This window comes from Thalassophryne amazonica, chromosome 21 (assembly GCF_902500255.1).
Source record: "Thalassophryne amazonica chromosome 21, fThaAma1.1, whole genome shotgun sequence".
NCBI classification, from domain to species: Eukaryota; Metazoa; Chordata; class Actinopteri; order Batrachoidiformes; family Batrachoididae; genus Thalassophryne; species Thalassophryne amazonica.
The window spans coordinates 36552710-36570256 of record NC_047123.1 but is presented as its reverse complement, the minus strand read 5'-3'; the positions used below and the strand labels follow the sequence as shown (position 1 = coordinate 36570256).

The window sequence follows — 17547 nt, the reverse complement described above, 5'->3', positions numbered from 1 at the left end:
TGACCTTTTCAGAGGAACAAAACCCTGATTACTTTGTGTGTTTATATCCTGATGCATGATTCAGTAAAGTCAACAATCAAAAGAGAATACACAATGAATTTACATGGGACAGATCACTGATTCATGCATTTATTTCCTCTAGGCTGGACTATTGTAATTCATTATTTTCAGGTTGTCCTAAAAGTTCCCTGAAAAGCCTTCAGTTAATTCAAAATGCTGCAGCTAGAGTACTGACGGGGACTAGAAGGAGAGAGCATATTTCACCCATAATGGCTCTCTTCAGTGGCTTCCTGTTAATTCTAGAATAGAATTTAAAATTCTTCTTCTTACTTATAAGGTTTTGAATAATCAGGTCCCATCTTATCTTAGGGACCTCTTAGTACCATATCACCCCAATAGAGCGCTTCGCTCTCAGACTGCAGGCTTACTTGTAGTTCCTAGGGTTTTTAAGAGTAGAATGGGAGGCAGAGCCTTCAGCTTTCAGGCTCCTCTCCTGTGGAACCAGCTCCCAATTCAGATCAGGGAGACAGACACCCTCTCTACTTTTAAGATTAGGCTTAAAACTTTCCTTTTTGCTAAAGCTTATAGTTAGGGTTGGATCAGGTGACCCTGAACCATCCCTTAGTTATGCTGCTATAGACTTAGACTGCTGGGGGGTTCCCATGATGCACTGAGTGTTTCTTTCTCTTTTTGCTCTGTATGCACCACTCTGCATTTAATCATTAGTGATTGATCTCTGCTCCCCTCCACAGCATGTCTTTTTCCTGGTTCTCTCCCTCAGCCCCAACCAGTCCCAGCAGAAGACTGCCCCTCCCTGAGCCTGGTTCTGCTGGAGGTTTCTTCCTGTTAAAAGGGAGTTTTTCCTTCCCACTGTCGCCAAGTGCTTGCTCACAGGGGGTCGTTTTGACCGTTGGGGTTTTTCCGTAATTATTGTATGGCCTTGCCTTACAATATAAAGCGCCTTGGGGCAACTGTTTGTTGTGATTTGGCGCTATATAAATAAAATTGATTTGATTTTGATTTGATCATTCACATTTAAAGGTAAAGAGCAGTTACACACATATACTGTACTAAGAATGCAATAACATAACAAATTAAAATTTAAAAAGTTAAACCCAAGTGAGGAACATATATTCTATAAATTAGTAGATTCATTTTTAAAAAATTGTTTTAATTTTTTAAAATGCAGTGTTTCCTTAGAAAATAACTTTTCCATGGAATCTGGCAAATTCACCAATGGCTAACAAAATTTTGCAATGGCATTTTATTGCATATTCCTTGTTCGATTTGAAATTTTTTCACTATTTTCATCAAGAACAGCTGATCACATTAATAAATGATCAAAATGTACCAGATGCTGAAACATGAAGCAGATAAGGAGACCTGAGATGGACTCTAATCCATCACAGGGTCTCCAGTCCGGTGCCCACTTACAGCAGAGGGACAGAAAGCAAACTCAGGTCTACTACATTGGGCTCATCTCCAAAAATGGTAGCAAAGCTGTAGCGCCGCCCTGCTGGTTAATATTTTTTTATTGTATGTCTACACATTGCAGTCTTCGTCTTTCTGACCGTCTCTCCTCATTATCCATTCCAGTACAGTACACCTACACCTTTTCTCTGTCCATGTGTATTGTGCGCAAATTTGGGTTGAGAAGCGGCGCAGGTGGAGGTGTGAAAAGCGTCACACCTCCACCGGCAGCCGGCACTGATGGCTGCCCCATTCACACATCCAGCACCCTGACCTTTGATCCGTGGGGGGATTTAAATGCACCGACCAGCGGCTCCGCTCATTGCTGGAATGACGCGCGACATGTCTGCGTTCGGCGGCAACCTGCGCGCCGGAGCTTTGACAAACTATCAAACGTACATGGAAGGAACTGCACACGGAGCCGCCAACTCAGGTGGGAACAGAACCGGATTTATTTAAACGTACTGCGGTTAGAGAAGCCTCCGCAACCCCGAACGTCTCCACAGATTCCGTGCGTAATTTACGCACCGCCTCCATTATTCATTAAACTGATTTTTGTTGCAGATTACAGCGCACCAGCCGCCGCAAACTACTTCAAGTCTGCACATTCTGCAGCCGGAGCGGGTCAATGTACGTCGGTTCTGAGCCACAAGCGAAAACGAACCAACTTCAGCCAGCAGCAGATTGAAGTGCTGGAGAAAGTTTATTCGGACACCAAATATCCAGACATCTACCTGCGAGAGAAGCTGGAGGCGCTGACTGGGCTCCCGGAGTACAGGATTCAGGTAGTCTTCAGCCAGTTATTACTCCTGAGTATTAACTGGTCCCATCCAAGATGACCGTTGACCCCAGGGTATCATGCTAATCAATATTGGAAGCAAATGAGGCCCAAATAGACCTGATTCAGTGCCACTGTTGCATTTTTACCTTGGATTCTTCTTTAAATGGTGTCCATCAACTTTTGGACAATATATGAAGTGGGAGTTCTGGAGCTGTAAATATCAACCCAACAGGTTCACTGTGTTTGATGTCTATGTTTGTTAAATTCCAGGTTTGGTTCCAAAACAGGAGAGCAAAATCCCGGCGCCAAGTTGGGTCATCGGTGTCCATGAAAACCTCCAACACTCCACGCACCAGTGCTTTCAGCCAACAACAAAGCAGGACGGATCCAGATAAAGGTTAATGCTACATTTATTCTGCATTCAGATGTTTGGATTAGTTTTTCTTGAATGCTTTGTTAGTTTCATGCAATTTAAATTATATTTAAGATGTAAAGTTGATCAAAATTGCAATTTTTTCCTCAACATATTTGTTTAATAATCTCATAGGTTTGAGAAAATCTTGAGTTAAAGATAAATACAGCACAAACCTTAAATTTCTCTTATTTTTCAGTTTACAATAACTACGGAGCCGAGACGCACAAGATAGGAAGTTACACACTGGAAAACAGTTTCAGACACACGGTGCACCAAAACACAATGGACACGCACAAGTCTGGTCAAACTAGCAAGAGCAGCGGCTATGAGCACATGTCTGCATCCTGCATCTACGACGGGAACAAAACCAGAATGAAGCCAGAGCAGATTCAACAAGACGAGGTGAGCGTTAACATCCCGTGCTGCAATGTCCATCTTTACCCAGAGGAAAGTGGGCATCACCCAGAGCGCCAAGCCAACGCCATCAGCGACCAGGGTCAAGGTCCGAAGGCACTGGTAGAGTACGACAATTTCCCACCGAACAAAACCATCGGACCAGAGATGAAAGTTGTGATCCCACCAATCTTGAACCACAATGTGTTCAACAAGCCATCACTGAAGGAGAACGGCTGTCAAATCCAGTATCTACCCGTGAGATCCAGAGGGAACAAGTTCAATCAGTTCTCCCCAATCCACACCCCCGAGGGGTGTGAGATCTCCGACTCGGACTCCGACTGGGAAAACAAAGCTTTGCCTGGCTTTAGTGGCTTCATGTGATGTACCAAAATGTTTGTGTGAAAATAAAATCCTATTTATTATAAAATGATAATAAACTATTTGAATCTACGAGAACATCTGTTGTTACAAATAATAATAATAATAAAAACAAATATTGGTTTGCAATGGGTTTAATATAAAAGACAAACATTTATATACAAATGCACAGACGCACTCATCTAATTTTACAAAACTGAAGAGGTTCTCCAGGAAACACGGGTTAGTTGTCAGTGATGTAGGCTGAGTGTGAGCTCTGCAGCAACAGCTGTGCTAAGATTACCGTAATGACTTAAAAGGCATAAAAACTCCAGAGTCCTCCTTTATTACAAAATACAAAAATCTCTCATCAGTGCACACAAAATTTACAAAAAACATTTCTGAATACACAGCAGAAATGTTGACAATAATCAGAAATATGATACAATTATCTACAATGAACAGTTTTACAAAACATTCTTTATCCTCCGCTGTGCTTACATGAGGGGAGCAGCAGAGCATCAACTACACAAATATAAATAAATATTCATTATAAAAACTGCAAAAATGTTTGGCACATGAAACCAATAAATAACCACAAACAGGTCAGAGACCAACATTTGTGGCAAACTTCTTTTTTTTTCAAATTTGCATTCAATTTGTTATCTAATTCTTTTTTTTAACAATAAAAAGTTGGTAAAACATTTAAGACATTGTCCCTTTTTTAATATTCGAATGAAGATGGTGTCGTAGACGTGTTGAGGGACTCAGACTGCTGTGAATGTGTGTATACGTGCACCTCTGTGTTAGATGGTCAGATTGCATTTGTGTTGTTGGCAGAAAATGCATGCAGATTGCCCAACTGACTCAGTCCGCTCTGAATGTGGGCAACATGAATCTCCACATTGTTCTGGAAGCAACTGGAGGGAAAAAGAGAGAAAGAGACAATGAGATGAGAATTTTTTTAGTAAGTGGAGATACATCAGGTGAGAACCAGGAAGATGTGACTCTCCAACTACGTCTGTCCAAAATAAATCAGTGTTGCAAGGCAGCGTCTCTACATCTGGAGATGGTTCCTGGGTGCTGGACTGTGGCTGCCCACTGCTCCTAGTGGTTGGACTGTGTCTAACTGTAACTAGGAGGGGTTAAATGCAGAGGACAAATTTCACTGTATGTATGTACAATGACAATAAAGGCTCTATTCTATTGTATTTTCTCCACTGTCCACCTTTTCTTAACCTCTCAACCACATGCTACATTACTTTGGACAGTGATGCTAGTTTGCTGAGGTGATCAAGATGCAATTCTACTCACAAATAAGGAGTGCAAGAAAAAAAACATTGCTCATGTCCATGATTTCACCAATGCAGGGCCTGTTTTCTCTCACTGAAGGTGGGGGCACAGCAGCGCAGACAGGAAGGTCTTACCTGAGGTTGGACGGGTCGATTGAGGCCTTGATGTCATTCAGAGAGTCTGTCAGAGATTTGAACTCAAAAGAATTCAGGTCTCCTCCATCTGCCAAACACTGAAACAAAACCAAACGGCAACACGTCACCACAATGCAAACTCATGATGGAAATATTGCATGTGCATGTTTTGTGAAGACCGCCTCACGCATTATGTGACATATGTGTCACATACCAGAAGGTTTTAGCACCTTAAACAAACCAAATCAATGCATCTTTGCAGGAGAAGAAGCTGCTGCCAAAGAGCAGCACACTGCGCGTTATCCTGATGTATGCCATCATTTATGTGAGGGGGTTGAATTCCATCACCACAGTAGCGCTCACCTTTATCTCTAGCAGCAGAGCAGTGAGGCGAGAGATGAGGTGTGTTCGGCTGGCGTTTGTCACGCTCTGTTGCCCGCCCTTTTGGCAGTTTTTTAGCTGCACCATCTGCTCGGCCTCTTCTTCACAACGCCGCCGCAGCTCGGTGGGATGGTCGGCTGGAACCATGCCCTGATCTGGAGCGAGCTGATTGGATACATATTGGTGATGTACGCGAGCTGAGACACGCCACAGGGAATCCTCTCCACGTATGTTAATTAGCTCCCAGCTTACCTCACAGCAGAACTGCTGCACTTCATGTAACACCTTATTCAGATCTTTGTTGAGCTGCTCCAGCTCCAGCACCGTGGTCGCATATTGCTTCTGGAAGTCCAGGTCAATGGGCAACGAGTAGGATTTCTGAAAACAAAAGGTTTACTGCTGCTTCAATCCCAAACATGCGCAGCAAACATGTTTGTGTGTTGGTAAGGACCATACCTGTCGCTCGGCCTCTGTGTTCATTTCCTTCAAGTGCTTGATGTGCTCCTTTTTGATCATAAGGATCTTGGACAGTCGTGTCTGTCCGAGACATAAGATGAGTGAATGTGTTCGAACGAACCATTACAGTGCTGGAACTGAGGCTGTATTTACCACTTGAATCAGGAATTTGACAGGAAACCCTCCCAATGTGTCTCCGTCAACGCCAAGCACTTTGTTCCTCCATGGCGACTGGCTGATAAGAGGGTCGTTGTCCTGTCCCAAGAGTAGTTATTTAAACAAAGAAAAACTCAGGTAGAGAGAGAGTTTTTTCTTTGAGTAACTCCTTTCTTACAATATGTATTGTAACACAAACCAAACTGTCAGAGTCAGATTGATTTTGTAACAGCACAGCACACGTGCACATATAAAGGGACAGTACCATGAGGACCGGGGTATTCACAGAGGTGTAGGGCCCTCTTGGCGGCGTCATTAGGTTGTGCATGTAGCGTGTAGTCCTGTGCTTCTGTGCACACGCTGAAATGGGCATGGTCTCATTGGGCTCATTACTCTGGAAAAAAACAACATTACCAGATACTCAAAAATAAACCAGAACAATTATTTTAGCGTGCACACTCTGTAGTCAGCGAGACTTACCAGTACTTCATAATCAGGCACCGTGTGAGTTCCCAGGCCACTGCGATCAAAGGTGACACGATAGGTGGCGGCACTGTAGTCCACAGCATCAATCTGCCCTGTGAATAACCCGTCGTGGACACCACGAAGTCGAGCTACCAAAGACAGAAAAGCTGTTCAAAAACTGTTCAAGCCACAAAAACCCCACACGGCAGGTGAGCACATCAGGAAACAGTGTCGAGGTTACTCTCTAGCACATTTAACAGATTTAAACTTAAATATTACACAACTTCAACAAAAAACAGAAACTGTTCACACTGGTGGATGACTTATGCCAACACTGTTTCAAGTCATGGAGGTCAGATTTTTTTTCTGTCCCTTTAATTCAATACTGAAGTTGTATGATTTAAAAACGTTCATCGATAACCTCATGGGGAAAAAGTGTGGCTCAGCTGTACTGTGGTATAAGACTCGTGTCCATTTTTCATTCTGATATTAATCTGCACATTGATTTGACAAATTTTACACTTGATAATGCTCTTCCTGGCTTAATGCCAAATGTACAAGGAAAATGGTGCACAGGTGGCCTCAAACTGGAGACCTTCTGACTGGGGGGGGGGGGGGGGGGGGGCAACCGTGCTAACCACATGTGTCACAGTCAGTGGTGTCAAAAGTACACACATTTGTTACTTAAGTAGAAGTATAGATACTGCAGTTTAAAAACACTCTGTTAAAAGTTGAAGTATGAACTTGACCTCTTTACTCAAGTAAAAGTGAAAAAGTATGTGCTCCAAAACCTACTTAAAGTATAAAAGTATAAAGTAACCTTTAAAAAAAAAAGGTAGATGCCACTATATGAATTGAAAGCTTAATTTAAAAACTGATTCATTCTACATGTGGCCCAAGACCCAAAACCCAAAATTACCCCCAACACCACCTGCACGAAAATGTTTGAATTCTAGAAGCTCTGAAATGCAATCTGGGACTATTCCAGACAATAAACTGCAGTGAGTGCAGCATCCATTTAGTGAGAAAAAAATACAACTTTCCTTATTCAAATTCATTCCAGTAGTATTCTGCTCTTACTAGGATGCAGCAGTTTTCTAGTTTGTCAGATAGTTCTGGAGGAAATCACTGAAGAAATTAACACATTGAAAATATGGTTTGACGGAAACAAACTGTCATTAAATAAGACAGGGATGAAGTGGAGGTGTAAGAGTCACTAGGTGTTCACAGGAAACATTTATTTATTTATGTATGTTCATTGTTAGTTGCTTTTATATTTTCTGTTGTGTTTCTATTCAGGTTCTTTTAGCCTCTTTCTCTAAAATTGTATATAATAATCATTAGATTATTCATATATAAACAAAAATAAATTTAAGAAATATTACACTCAACAAAAATATAAACGCAACACTTTTGGTTTTGCTCACATTTTGTATGAGATGAACTCAAAGATCTAAAACTTTTTCCACATACACAATATCACCATTTCCCTCAAATACTGTTCACAAACCAGTCTAAATCTGTGATAGTGAGCACTTCTCCTTTGCTGAGATAATCCATCCCACCTCACAGGTGTGCCATATCAAGATGCTGATTAGACACCATGATTAGTGCACAGGTGTGCCTTAGACTGTCCACAATAAAAGGCCACTCTGAAAGGTGCAGTTTTATCACACAGCACAATGCCACAAATGTCGCAAGATTTGAGGGAGCGTGCAATTGGCATGCTGACAGCAGGAATGTCAACCAGAGCTGTTGCTCGTGTATTGAATGTTCATTTCTCTACCATAAGCCGTCTCCAAAGGCGTTTCAGAGAATTTGGCAGTACATCCAACCAGCCTCACAACCGCAGACCACGTGTAACCACACCAGCCCAGGACCTTCACATCCAGCATGTTCACCTCCAAGATCGTCTGAGACCAGCCACTCGGACAGCTGCTGAAACAATTGGTTTGCATAACCAAAGAATTTCTGCACAAACTGTCAGAAACCGTCTCAGGGAAGCTCATCTGCATGCTCGTCGTCCTCATCGGGGTCTCGACCTGACTCCAGTTCGTCGTTGTAACCGACTTGAGTGGGCAAATGCTCACATTCGCTGGCGTTTGGCACGTTGGAGAGGTGTTCTCTTCACGGATGAATCCCGGTTCACACTGTCCAGGGCAGATGGCAGACAGCGTGTGTGGCGTCGTGTGGGTGAGTGGTTTTCTGATGTCAGTGTTGTGGATCGAGTGGCCCATGGTGGCAGTGGGGTTATGGTATGGGAAGGCGTCTGTTACGGACGAAGAACACAGGTGCATTTTATTGATGGCATTTTGAATGCACAGAGATACCGTGATGAGATCCTGAGGCCCATTGTTGTGCCATACATCCAAGAACATCACCTCATGTTGCAGCAGGATAATGCACGGCCCCATGTTGCAAGGATCTGTACACAATTCTTGGAAGCTGAAAATGTCCCAGTTCTTGCATGGCCGGCATACTCACCGGACATGTCACCCATTGAGCATGTTTGGGATGCTCTGGACCGGCGTATACGACAGCGTGTACCAGTTCCTGCCAATATCCAGCAACTTCGCACAGCCATTGAAGAGGAGTGGACCAACATTCCACAGGCCACAATTGACAACCTGATCAACTCTATGCGAAGGAGATGTGTTGCACTGCATGAGGCAAATGGTGGTCACACCAGATACTGACTGGTATCCCCCCAATAAAACAAAACTGCACCTTTCAGAGTGGCCTTTTATTGTGGACAGTCTAAGGCACACCTGTGCACTAATCATGGTGTCTAATCAGCATCTTGGTATGGCACACCTGTGAGGTGGGATGGATTATCTCAGCAAAGGAGAAGTGCTCACTATCACAGATTTAGACTGGTTTGTGAACAATATTTGAGGGAAATGGTGATATTGTGTATGTGGAAAAAGTTTTAGATCTTTGAGTTCATCTCATACAAAATGGGAGCAAAACCAAAAGTGTTGCATTTATATTTTTGTTGAGTGTACAATTTGAAAACAAATGCACCCGAACATGATGACAGCTGCAACTGCTTAATGCTAACTTTTAACATTGAAAATGCCATAGACATGCTAATGCGTTAGCGTCGCTCCCGTTTTTAAGTTATAAAATACATCTATCAACTGTTTCAGAAGACCATAACAGGTCGGTTTAACATAGAAAAGGTAAATAATACTCACAGAAGTATGCTCTTTAGGGTTTTAGCGGGGGGAAATTAAGCGAAAGAAAGAATAAACGAAGCAATAGGTCGAAGCATTGCTTCAATCTGCGAACCACTGCTTGGATTGGTTCACAGTTCAAAGCAAAGCCGCGCTGCAGAAAAGTTAATTACAGGCGCACATGACGTGAAATATATATATATAAACAATAAACTGAAGCCAAGAGTAACGAGGCTGTTTGTTTTAAAAATGTAAGGAATAGAAAGTACAGATACTTGTGTGAAAATGTAATGAGTAGAAGTCAGAAGTAGGCAGAAAAATAAGTAATGGAGTAAAGTATAGATACGTAAAAAGTGTACTTAAGTACAGTAACGAAGTATTTGTACTTCGTTACTTGACACCTCTGGTCACAGTGCAGATGACGTGTGCAAACATCCAAAATAGCCGGCATGGTCCTTTAACATGATCATTAAGTTGTCATGGTTTTCTTCCCTGCACATCTTATGTTTGGCTTCTCGTCATTTCTGTGACATACAGAATAATTTATCTTCATTGTGGCTTTGTGGCTGTTATAATGTCTATATGTTGATCATCTTACCAGTGACTTTGGTTCCGATAATGAGTGGAAGTGGGATTTCATCAGGAAGGTCTTTGCAGTTTGACACGTCAGTGAGCTTTCTTTGCTGCAGCAGACGCATCTTCTGCCTCTTTTGTCTCAGCGCTGTTCGTTCTTCAGTAAAGAAGGCTGAGGAACACCTACAGCAGACAAAAGAGCTCGGTGCCTGAGTCTGAGTGCAAGGAAATGGTGATATGAATCCTGAACAAATAGTTGATTTTTTAAAGCTATAACGCAGCATACCGGCGAGGTTTTCCCATCAGTCTCCTGATTGTTCCCCACTCAACTCTTGTCAGCTTTCTTGTTTTCAGGTTGGGGAAAGACTCCTTCAGACAAAGGCAGAATTCATTGTCACCCTCAAAGAGAGGTCTGGAGGAGAAAATGAAGGTGAAAGATAATGTTACATCATCCAAAATCTTTCTATTCCAATTTACAATGTATTCATTATGTGGGATTTCTTTATTCTAATGTATTTAAAACTGTTTATACTTCTATTGAGTGAATGTTTTTAATGTTATTTTAGTCTGTGCATGTTCTGAAGGTGAAGAGAATTTACCTGTCAATATTTGAGTAGAACCATTCATAAATGCACCATTTGTGAGCTTTGGGCAGCTTTAAGAGGTTTCTTAATCGCAGCCCTATTTTCTGTGATGCCTTCTTATCTGGTGTCACCATGTTAGCAAATTTCTGTGGAGATAGAAAAAAAAATAAACATCTAAAACATTGCAACAAACACCTTAAAAAGGTATCTCAGAAATCTTAGAGTTGATTAAGATGTGTAAATGCATCATTTCCCACTAAAGACTGTCTGATGGGCAGCTTTACGTCAGAACTACACAAGCAACAGCAAACAACTACATGTTAGCAGGGATGTGGGAAGCGATCCTTTTATGCGGTTTTGTTTTTACCTGTGGTGTGGTGGTGACCCGCTGACTCCTCCGGGGGGATCTGGAGGGAAGACGCTGTTGTGGCTGTTCATCCTCCTCCCGAAACAAACGGCTCCTCTTGGAGCCCCGTGTGGGCTGGACAGACAAACATGGACAGAAATTAGTCACGGATCATGGTAAAGCTCCAAAAATTAAAGTCTTGTCAAATGACACAAACGTCTCTGTGAACTATTCCCATAAAACACGCAAATAAATTCAAAGTGTGGCTTTGAATATTTAAAATTGGTTTCATGGATCTAGAGGTCTGAAAGTATTTGATGTATATTTGGACGGACACCATAGAGGACTGACTTAAATATCGCTAGACATACCCACGTTATGAGCTCAATGATGACATAGTGTGTGAGAGACTCCTGATATAGAACCTCTGTCATGTTCCTTACCGTGTCCATTGTCAGGGAGGACGGGCGCCCCCTTGTGTTATGAACTCGTGGGAAATTGTTCTTCTCATTCAGAGTGTTGGACAAACTGCCCTCTGCAGGAAAACCAAAGCATTGTTTCAAAACAGTGAGGCCAGTCCAATAAAAGGCTAATGACAGTTACTTGCATTCAAGCAGGCATAAGAAATCCTATTGCCCAATATCACTTTAATCTTGTCTTTACAATTAAATTTGCCTGAGGTTTTGAAAACATGTCTGATATGACCTATTTGACAACAATAAAAAAAAAGCAATTCAAATCAAAATGATTTTTTTTTTTTTTTTTTTGCTAGCCTGATCCAAAACATGCCTTTTATTACAAGGACTGTACAAGAGAAAACTATGACACAGAAAAAAAAAAAAAAAAAAAAAATCAGCAATGAACTATGTTGTAGTTACAAATAAATGACAATAGGCTTATGAAAATGCATAAAATATGCCTAATGCTCGGACTACAACTAATATTCTCTCAGCTACATTCACAACTAAGCATCTATACAATGACAAAAAGGGGACAAAATGTGCAATGAATTTGCTAAAGTGTAAAGTTTTGTAAAGTGTAACTGGAGACAAGACTGGTAAACTGCACACATACCTTTCAGACTGACAAGTGCCTCTGCTGAAGAGCCTGACATCGAGAGGAAGAGAGGAAAAAAAAGTTACATCAGCAGCATTAAGCACACCAGTCATCACATTCATGCAGTTTAGAGCTGTGAGAGGATGTTTCATATTGGCTGTAGGAATAAACGCAACACTAGCCTCTTGGGTGAGGATGACCTGCAGGTCTGGATTTTGGCAACACAGCCGCTATAAAACACAGAGCTAGAAAATATGAGCACATTCCACCTGTTCCAACTGTGCAACACTGGCTGGCTGCAGCTTTTAGAGTAGATTATAAAATAACAGTTCAGGGTATACTCCACCTCTCTCCCAGTGACCGCTTACAAGCTGCAGTGTTTAGACAGGTGGTGCTGTGACGTAAACCTTTCTGAAACATTTCATATCGCTTGTGCACACGGAGATGCAAATGCGGCAAATGCAAATGCACCCATTTTCATCCACCCAAAATGCCATTTATGTGTGGATGAAATACCAAAACAATACAAAATTCATGCATATACACCTGAATCTGTTCCTGTGTGGACAGGGCCTTAGTGTCTCCAGAGATGGGCTGCCGTGGTTATCAAACATGTCCCATCAAGCCCCTCTTTGTGCACTCCTAAAAACTGGTTCATTTTTAGTTGACTAAAAAATACTGAAAACACACATACATCTAAATTTAAATTCATATAGCATCAAAAATGTCCTGCATGTTTTTTTTTCACCTTTGCACAAGTTACCGTTGAATAATTGAAAAATGAAAAGTTAATTTTGACAAAACTGAACTAAAACAATAGTAATGTCAACACTGTCAGGTAACCCAAAAGCACGTTCAGTTTTATACTACTGTGCTTTTGAACGGCAGGTTTGCTTGATACTATGTCTCTTGTTCTTTAAATATTTGAACTGAGTTTTAATTGTTCTACGAGCAACAGTAGTGTTTTTGTTTCTCGTGACTCTAATTAATGCTTTATCCTTTGCAGCCCCTGCCTCGATGGTCAGCAAGTCCCTGAATTGCATCTAATTTTTTGCTTAAGATGAAAATTGAAGCACTTTTTCAGATAAAGAAAAACCTGATGACTGTACACTTACAGTTCAAATTCCTCAAAGCCAACAAATAGTGGATAAGATTCAATAAATAACTATGCGATGCTCCTCTAAAACTGTCATTCACCCAAAATGATTTCATAATGTTTTACTTAGACTTAAATTCTAGCACTCTTTACCATGTACTGACTGCAGCCTTTAAAAAGAAATTACTCATTTTATTTAGATGCTCATTCATGAACCATACAGCAGGTGTCAGTGTTCAGCAGGTTCTCTTTTTGATATGGACTTAAAAAGAACATTTTCTTATCTTGCATCACTCATTTGCAGTGCATCGACAAGCACACAAGGTGCACAAGGTATCAGCAGGTGGAAACCAAACTACATGTAAGATGAACCACATCTATTCATGACTGACCATAATCCATCCAGCATTCACTAACCACACAGCAAGTGGCAGACATGCATATATTATATTCCACAGGCAAAACACTTGTTTTGGGGATTGATCAGGTGCAGAAAATTTCACCACAAATTCAGCATTTCATCCTGATTATGTGCTGTTTCTAATTTGATGAATTACAAAATTGTAGGAGTTTTTGTTTTTGAGTTTTTGTCTACAACCCCTGGCAATAATTATGGAATCACCGGCCTCGGAGGATGTTCATTCAGTTGTTTAATTTTGTAGAAAAAAAAGCAGATCACAGACATGACACAAAACTAAAGTCATTTCAAATGGCAACTTTCTGGCTTTAAGAAACACTATAAGAAATCAAGAAAAGTCAGTAACAGTTACTTTTTTAGACCAAGCAGAGGGAAAAAATATGGAATCACTCAATTCTGAGGAATAAATTATGGAATCACCCTGTAAATTTTCATCCCCAAAACTAACACCTGTATCAAATCAGATCTGCTCGTTAGTCTGCATCTAAAAAGGAGTGATCACACCTTGGCTGTTGCACCAAGTGGACTGACATGAATCATGGCTCCAACATGAGAGATGTCAATTGAAACAAAGGAGAGGATTATCAAACTCTTAAAAGAGGGTAAATCATCACACAATGTTGCAAAAGATGTTGGTTGTTCACAGTCAGCTGTATGTAAACTCTGGACCAAATACAAACAACATGGGAAGGTTGTTAAAGGCAAACATACTGGTAGACCAAGGAAGACATCAAAGCGTCAAGACAGAAAACTTAAAGCAATATGTCTCAAAAATCGAAAATGCAAAACAAAACAAATGAGGAACGAATGGGAGGAAACTGGAGTCAACGTCTGTGACCGAACTGTAAGAAACCGCCTAAAGGAAATGGGATTTACATACAGAAAAGCTAAACGAAAGCCATCATTAACACCTAAACAGAAAAAAACAAGGTTACAATGGGCTAAGGAAAAGCAATCGTGGACTGTGGATGACTGGATGAAAGTCATATTCAGTGATGAATCTTGAATCTGCATTGGGCAAGGTGCTGATGCTGGAACTTTTGTTTGGTGCCGTTCCAATGAGATTTATAAAGATGACTGCCTGAAGAGAACATGTAAATTTCCAGTCATTGATGATATGGGGCTGCATGTCAGGTAAAGGCACTGGGGAGATGGCTGTCATTACATCATCAATAAATGCACAAGTTTACATTGATATTTTGGACACTTTTCTTATCCCATCAATTGAAAGGATGTTTGGGGATGATGAAATCATTTTTCAAGATGATAATGCATCTTGCCATAGAGCAAAAACTGTGAAAACATTCCTTGCAAAAAGACACATAGGGTCAATGTCATGGCCTGCAAACAATCCGGATCTTAATCCAATTGAAAATCTTTGGTGGAAGTTGAAGAAAATGGTCCATGACAAGGCTCCAACCTGCAAAGCTGATCTGGCAACAGCAATCAGAGAAAGTTGGAGCCAGATTGATGAAGAGTACTGTTTGTCACTCATTAAGTCCATGCCTCAGAGACTGCAAGCTGTTATAAAAGCCAGAGGTGGTGCAACAAAATACTAGTGATGTGTTGGAGCGTTCTTTTGTTTTTCATGATTCCTTAAGTTTTTTTTTTCCTCAGAACTGATTCCATTTTTTTTTTCCCTCTGCTTGGTCTAAAAAAGTAACCGTTACTGACTGCCACAATTTTTTTTCCCGATTTCTTATAGTGTTTCTTAAAGCCAGAAAGTTGCCATTTGAAATGACTTTAGTTTTGTGTCATGTCTGTGATCTGCTTTTTTTCTACAAAATTAAACAACTGAATGAACATCCTCCAAGGCCGGTGAGTCCATAATTTTTGCCAGGGGTTGTATACACAGTGTCCTTGACCAAGCTGCTTAATTTCCAAGTTGCTCCTGGTGTGCATTTTAGTACCACCCATTGCATCATGGTGACCTGAGTATGTGTGTATAAACATAAGGTATTAAGGTAAAGTGTTTTATACATTTGCATCAGATGGAAAAGTGCTGGAGAAATACAGCCCATTTGTAAGACTACCCCACCTACTCACTCATCTGCATTTTTGTTGTAAAAGCCCTATGCTGCTACCAGTGCAGTGAATATTTGCATCATCTTTTATTATTTTTATTTATTTTTTAATAATGCCCAGGATTCCTGGAAAATACTGTACAGTATTTGTGGGGATGTTTTGGATTGTGCCTCACGATGATGCTATGTTAACACATGCACGTGTTTGCTTTTTGGTAGAATGACTAAAAAACATATCTGATCTCAAAGATAATTTATTGGAATGTTCAGTCTTATTGACAGAGCGAGAGAGAGAGGGGGAGAGGGAGAGAGAGAGAGAACATCAATTTTTGGTGTAAAATCAAAACAACTTGAATGTTGGATCATTTCACTATGTGGTGAGATGTGGCATTTCAAAAACACTTTAATTGATGTCTCAACACTGGGCGGACTGATCTTGATGAAACATTTCAGCTGTACCTGTATGTAGATCCACCTCAGGATAAATGGTAAATGGGATGCATTTACATAGCGTTTTTCCATCTGCATCAGATGCTCAAAGTGCTTTACAATAATGCCTCACATTCACCGTGATATCAGGGTGCTGCCATACAAGGTGCTCACGACACATAGGGAGCAATAGGGGATTAAGGACCTTGCCCAAGGGCCCTTAGTGATTTTCCAGTCAGGCTGGGATTTGACCCGAGGATCTTCTGGTCTCAAGCCCAACTCTTTAACCACTAGACCATCACCTCCCCAAAGTCCAGGATCTTTGCCAGGATCTGTCAAGTGTAACCTGTACCTGTATGTAGATCCACCTCAGGATCTGTTCAAGTGAAATATTTAAGAGCAGGCTGTAACATAATGTTGTTAATGTCACAGGGAAAAAAATTCATCCCTCCTGTTTGGTTTTAGTGAAAGAATGTATTCTGAGTGCTATTCTAGATGTATGTTTCATGCAGTTCATAAATTTGTTTTATGAATAATGGTGCAGAGATGCAGGTGATTACTTTTTCTCTGAGATTTTACATTGATTATCGACTAATTATTGATCACAACAACCAGGTAAATTAGATTGTGTTGTCAGTCTGAAGTATAATTTGCTACGGGCCAGAAAAATATAAATAAATCTAAGAAGGGTAAATTTATTTACAGTTACTGTATTAACATTACCTACAATAATAATTCAGCTCCTACGAGCCAATTGCTAGTTTTCTCTCACTAGCTTGTGGAAAAACCCTGTATAAGTCTAAATAAACGAAGTCCAGCAGAACACATCTGAGCCCGTTTTGGCACTATGATGTTTTTGGTGATTTTATGATTGTTTTTGCGGTACTGCGGTAAGATTTGTGGGCGTTAGCTCGGGGCTAAGCTATTTGTTTACCCAGTTTGTTCAACATTAGCTACTTAGCATCACTCGCTAACAAGCGTTAGCTGACTTGATCCGGTATTTCTCCGCTTTTATGTTTTACACCTTTCTTCCTTTTTAAATCCTCCTCGAAACTTGTGACCTTCGTTATTCTAGCAGTGCCAGCGCTGTGCGACGGGGTATTTCTTCTTGCTGTGTTGTCAAACTCTGTGAATATTGTTTTTACTCACTCTCGTCTAACAGCTGGTCCAGTTCCGCCATCTTGAATTAGCCGCGCCGCTTTGTCAAAATGCATTCTGGGTCGGGACGCCGCCTGGAGGGCGATTTGACAAAAGGTTTGATTTTACCGAACAACGATCTTATTTTTCATGTAAAATTTGAGGCCAAGTGCTTCCCAAACAGTTTCATAACATGCCTTTTTGGATGACTGTCGATGTGTTAATGTATATAATAATCTGGCGGCCCGCGGGCCGGATCCGGCCTCACTGTTTACGGTCCAAAATGTGTCACAGTAATATTAAGAGTTAGAATTCCATACATCAATGAGGTGAATTCAGAAAACAACCTTTCTTTAAATATAAAGTGGTGTAAAAACATCCTGAAGCAACACCCCCATTGCAAT

The 17547-nt window shown here is 40.9% G+C and overlaps 2 protein-coding genes across 4 annotated transcripts; one reads left to right on the top strand and one right to left on the bottom strand.

The window, feature by feature from the left end:
- Positions 1-1719: 1719 nt before the first annotated feature.
- Positions 1720-3506, top strand: mixl1 (Mix paired-like homeobox). Its single transcript, XM_034161910.1, has 4 exons — positions 1720-1903; positions 1945-2255; positions 2522-2648; positions 2863-3506. Exons 1-4 carry the CDS (start codon positions 1768-1770, stop codon positions 3441-3443), a joined length of 1155 nt encoding a protein of 384 aa, XP_034017801.1. The 5' UTR covers positions 1720-1767; the 3' UTR covers positions 3444-3506.
- Positions 3507-3558: 52 nt separating this feature from the next.
- lin9 (lin-9 DREAM MuvB core complex component) lies at positions 3559-17292 on the bottom strand. 3 transcript variants are annotated; one of them, XM_034162453.1, is made up of 15 exons: positions 17156-17292; positions 12058-12090; positions 11409-11518; positions 11005-11118; positions 10653-10783; positions 10340-10465; positions 10079-10236; positions 6320-6453; positions 6105-6233; positions 5837-5938; positions 5684-5764; positions 5480-5605; positions 5210-5392; positions 4847-4944; positions 3559-4339 (listed from the first exon to the last, which is right to left on the bottom strand). In XM_034162453.1, exons 1-15 carry the CDS (start codon positions 17184-17186, stop codon positions 4234-4236), a joined length of 1662 nt encoding a protein of 553 aa, XP_034018344.1. In that variant the 5' UTR covers positions 17187-17292; the 3' UTR covers positions 3559-4233. The 3 variants fall into 3 exon arrangements, with proteins under 3 accessions (XP_034018344.1, XP_034018345.1, XP_034018346.1); XM_034162454.1 differs by having other exon boundaries at positions 11427-11518; positions 17156-17286; XM_034162455.1 differs by lacking the exon at positions 17156-17292 and adding an exon at positions 16982-16996.
- Between the last annotated feature and the right edge of the window lie 255 nt (positions 17293-17547).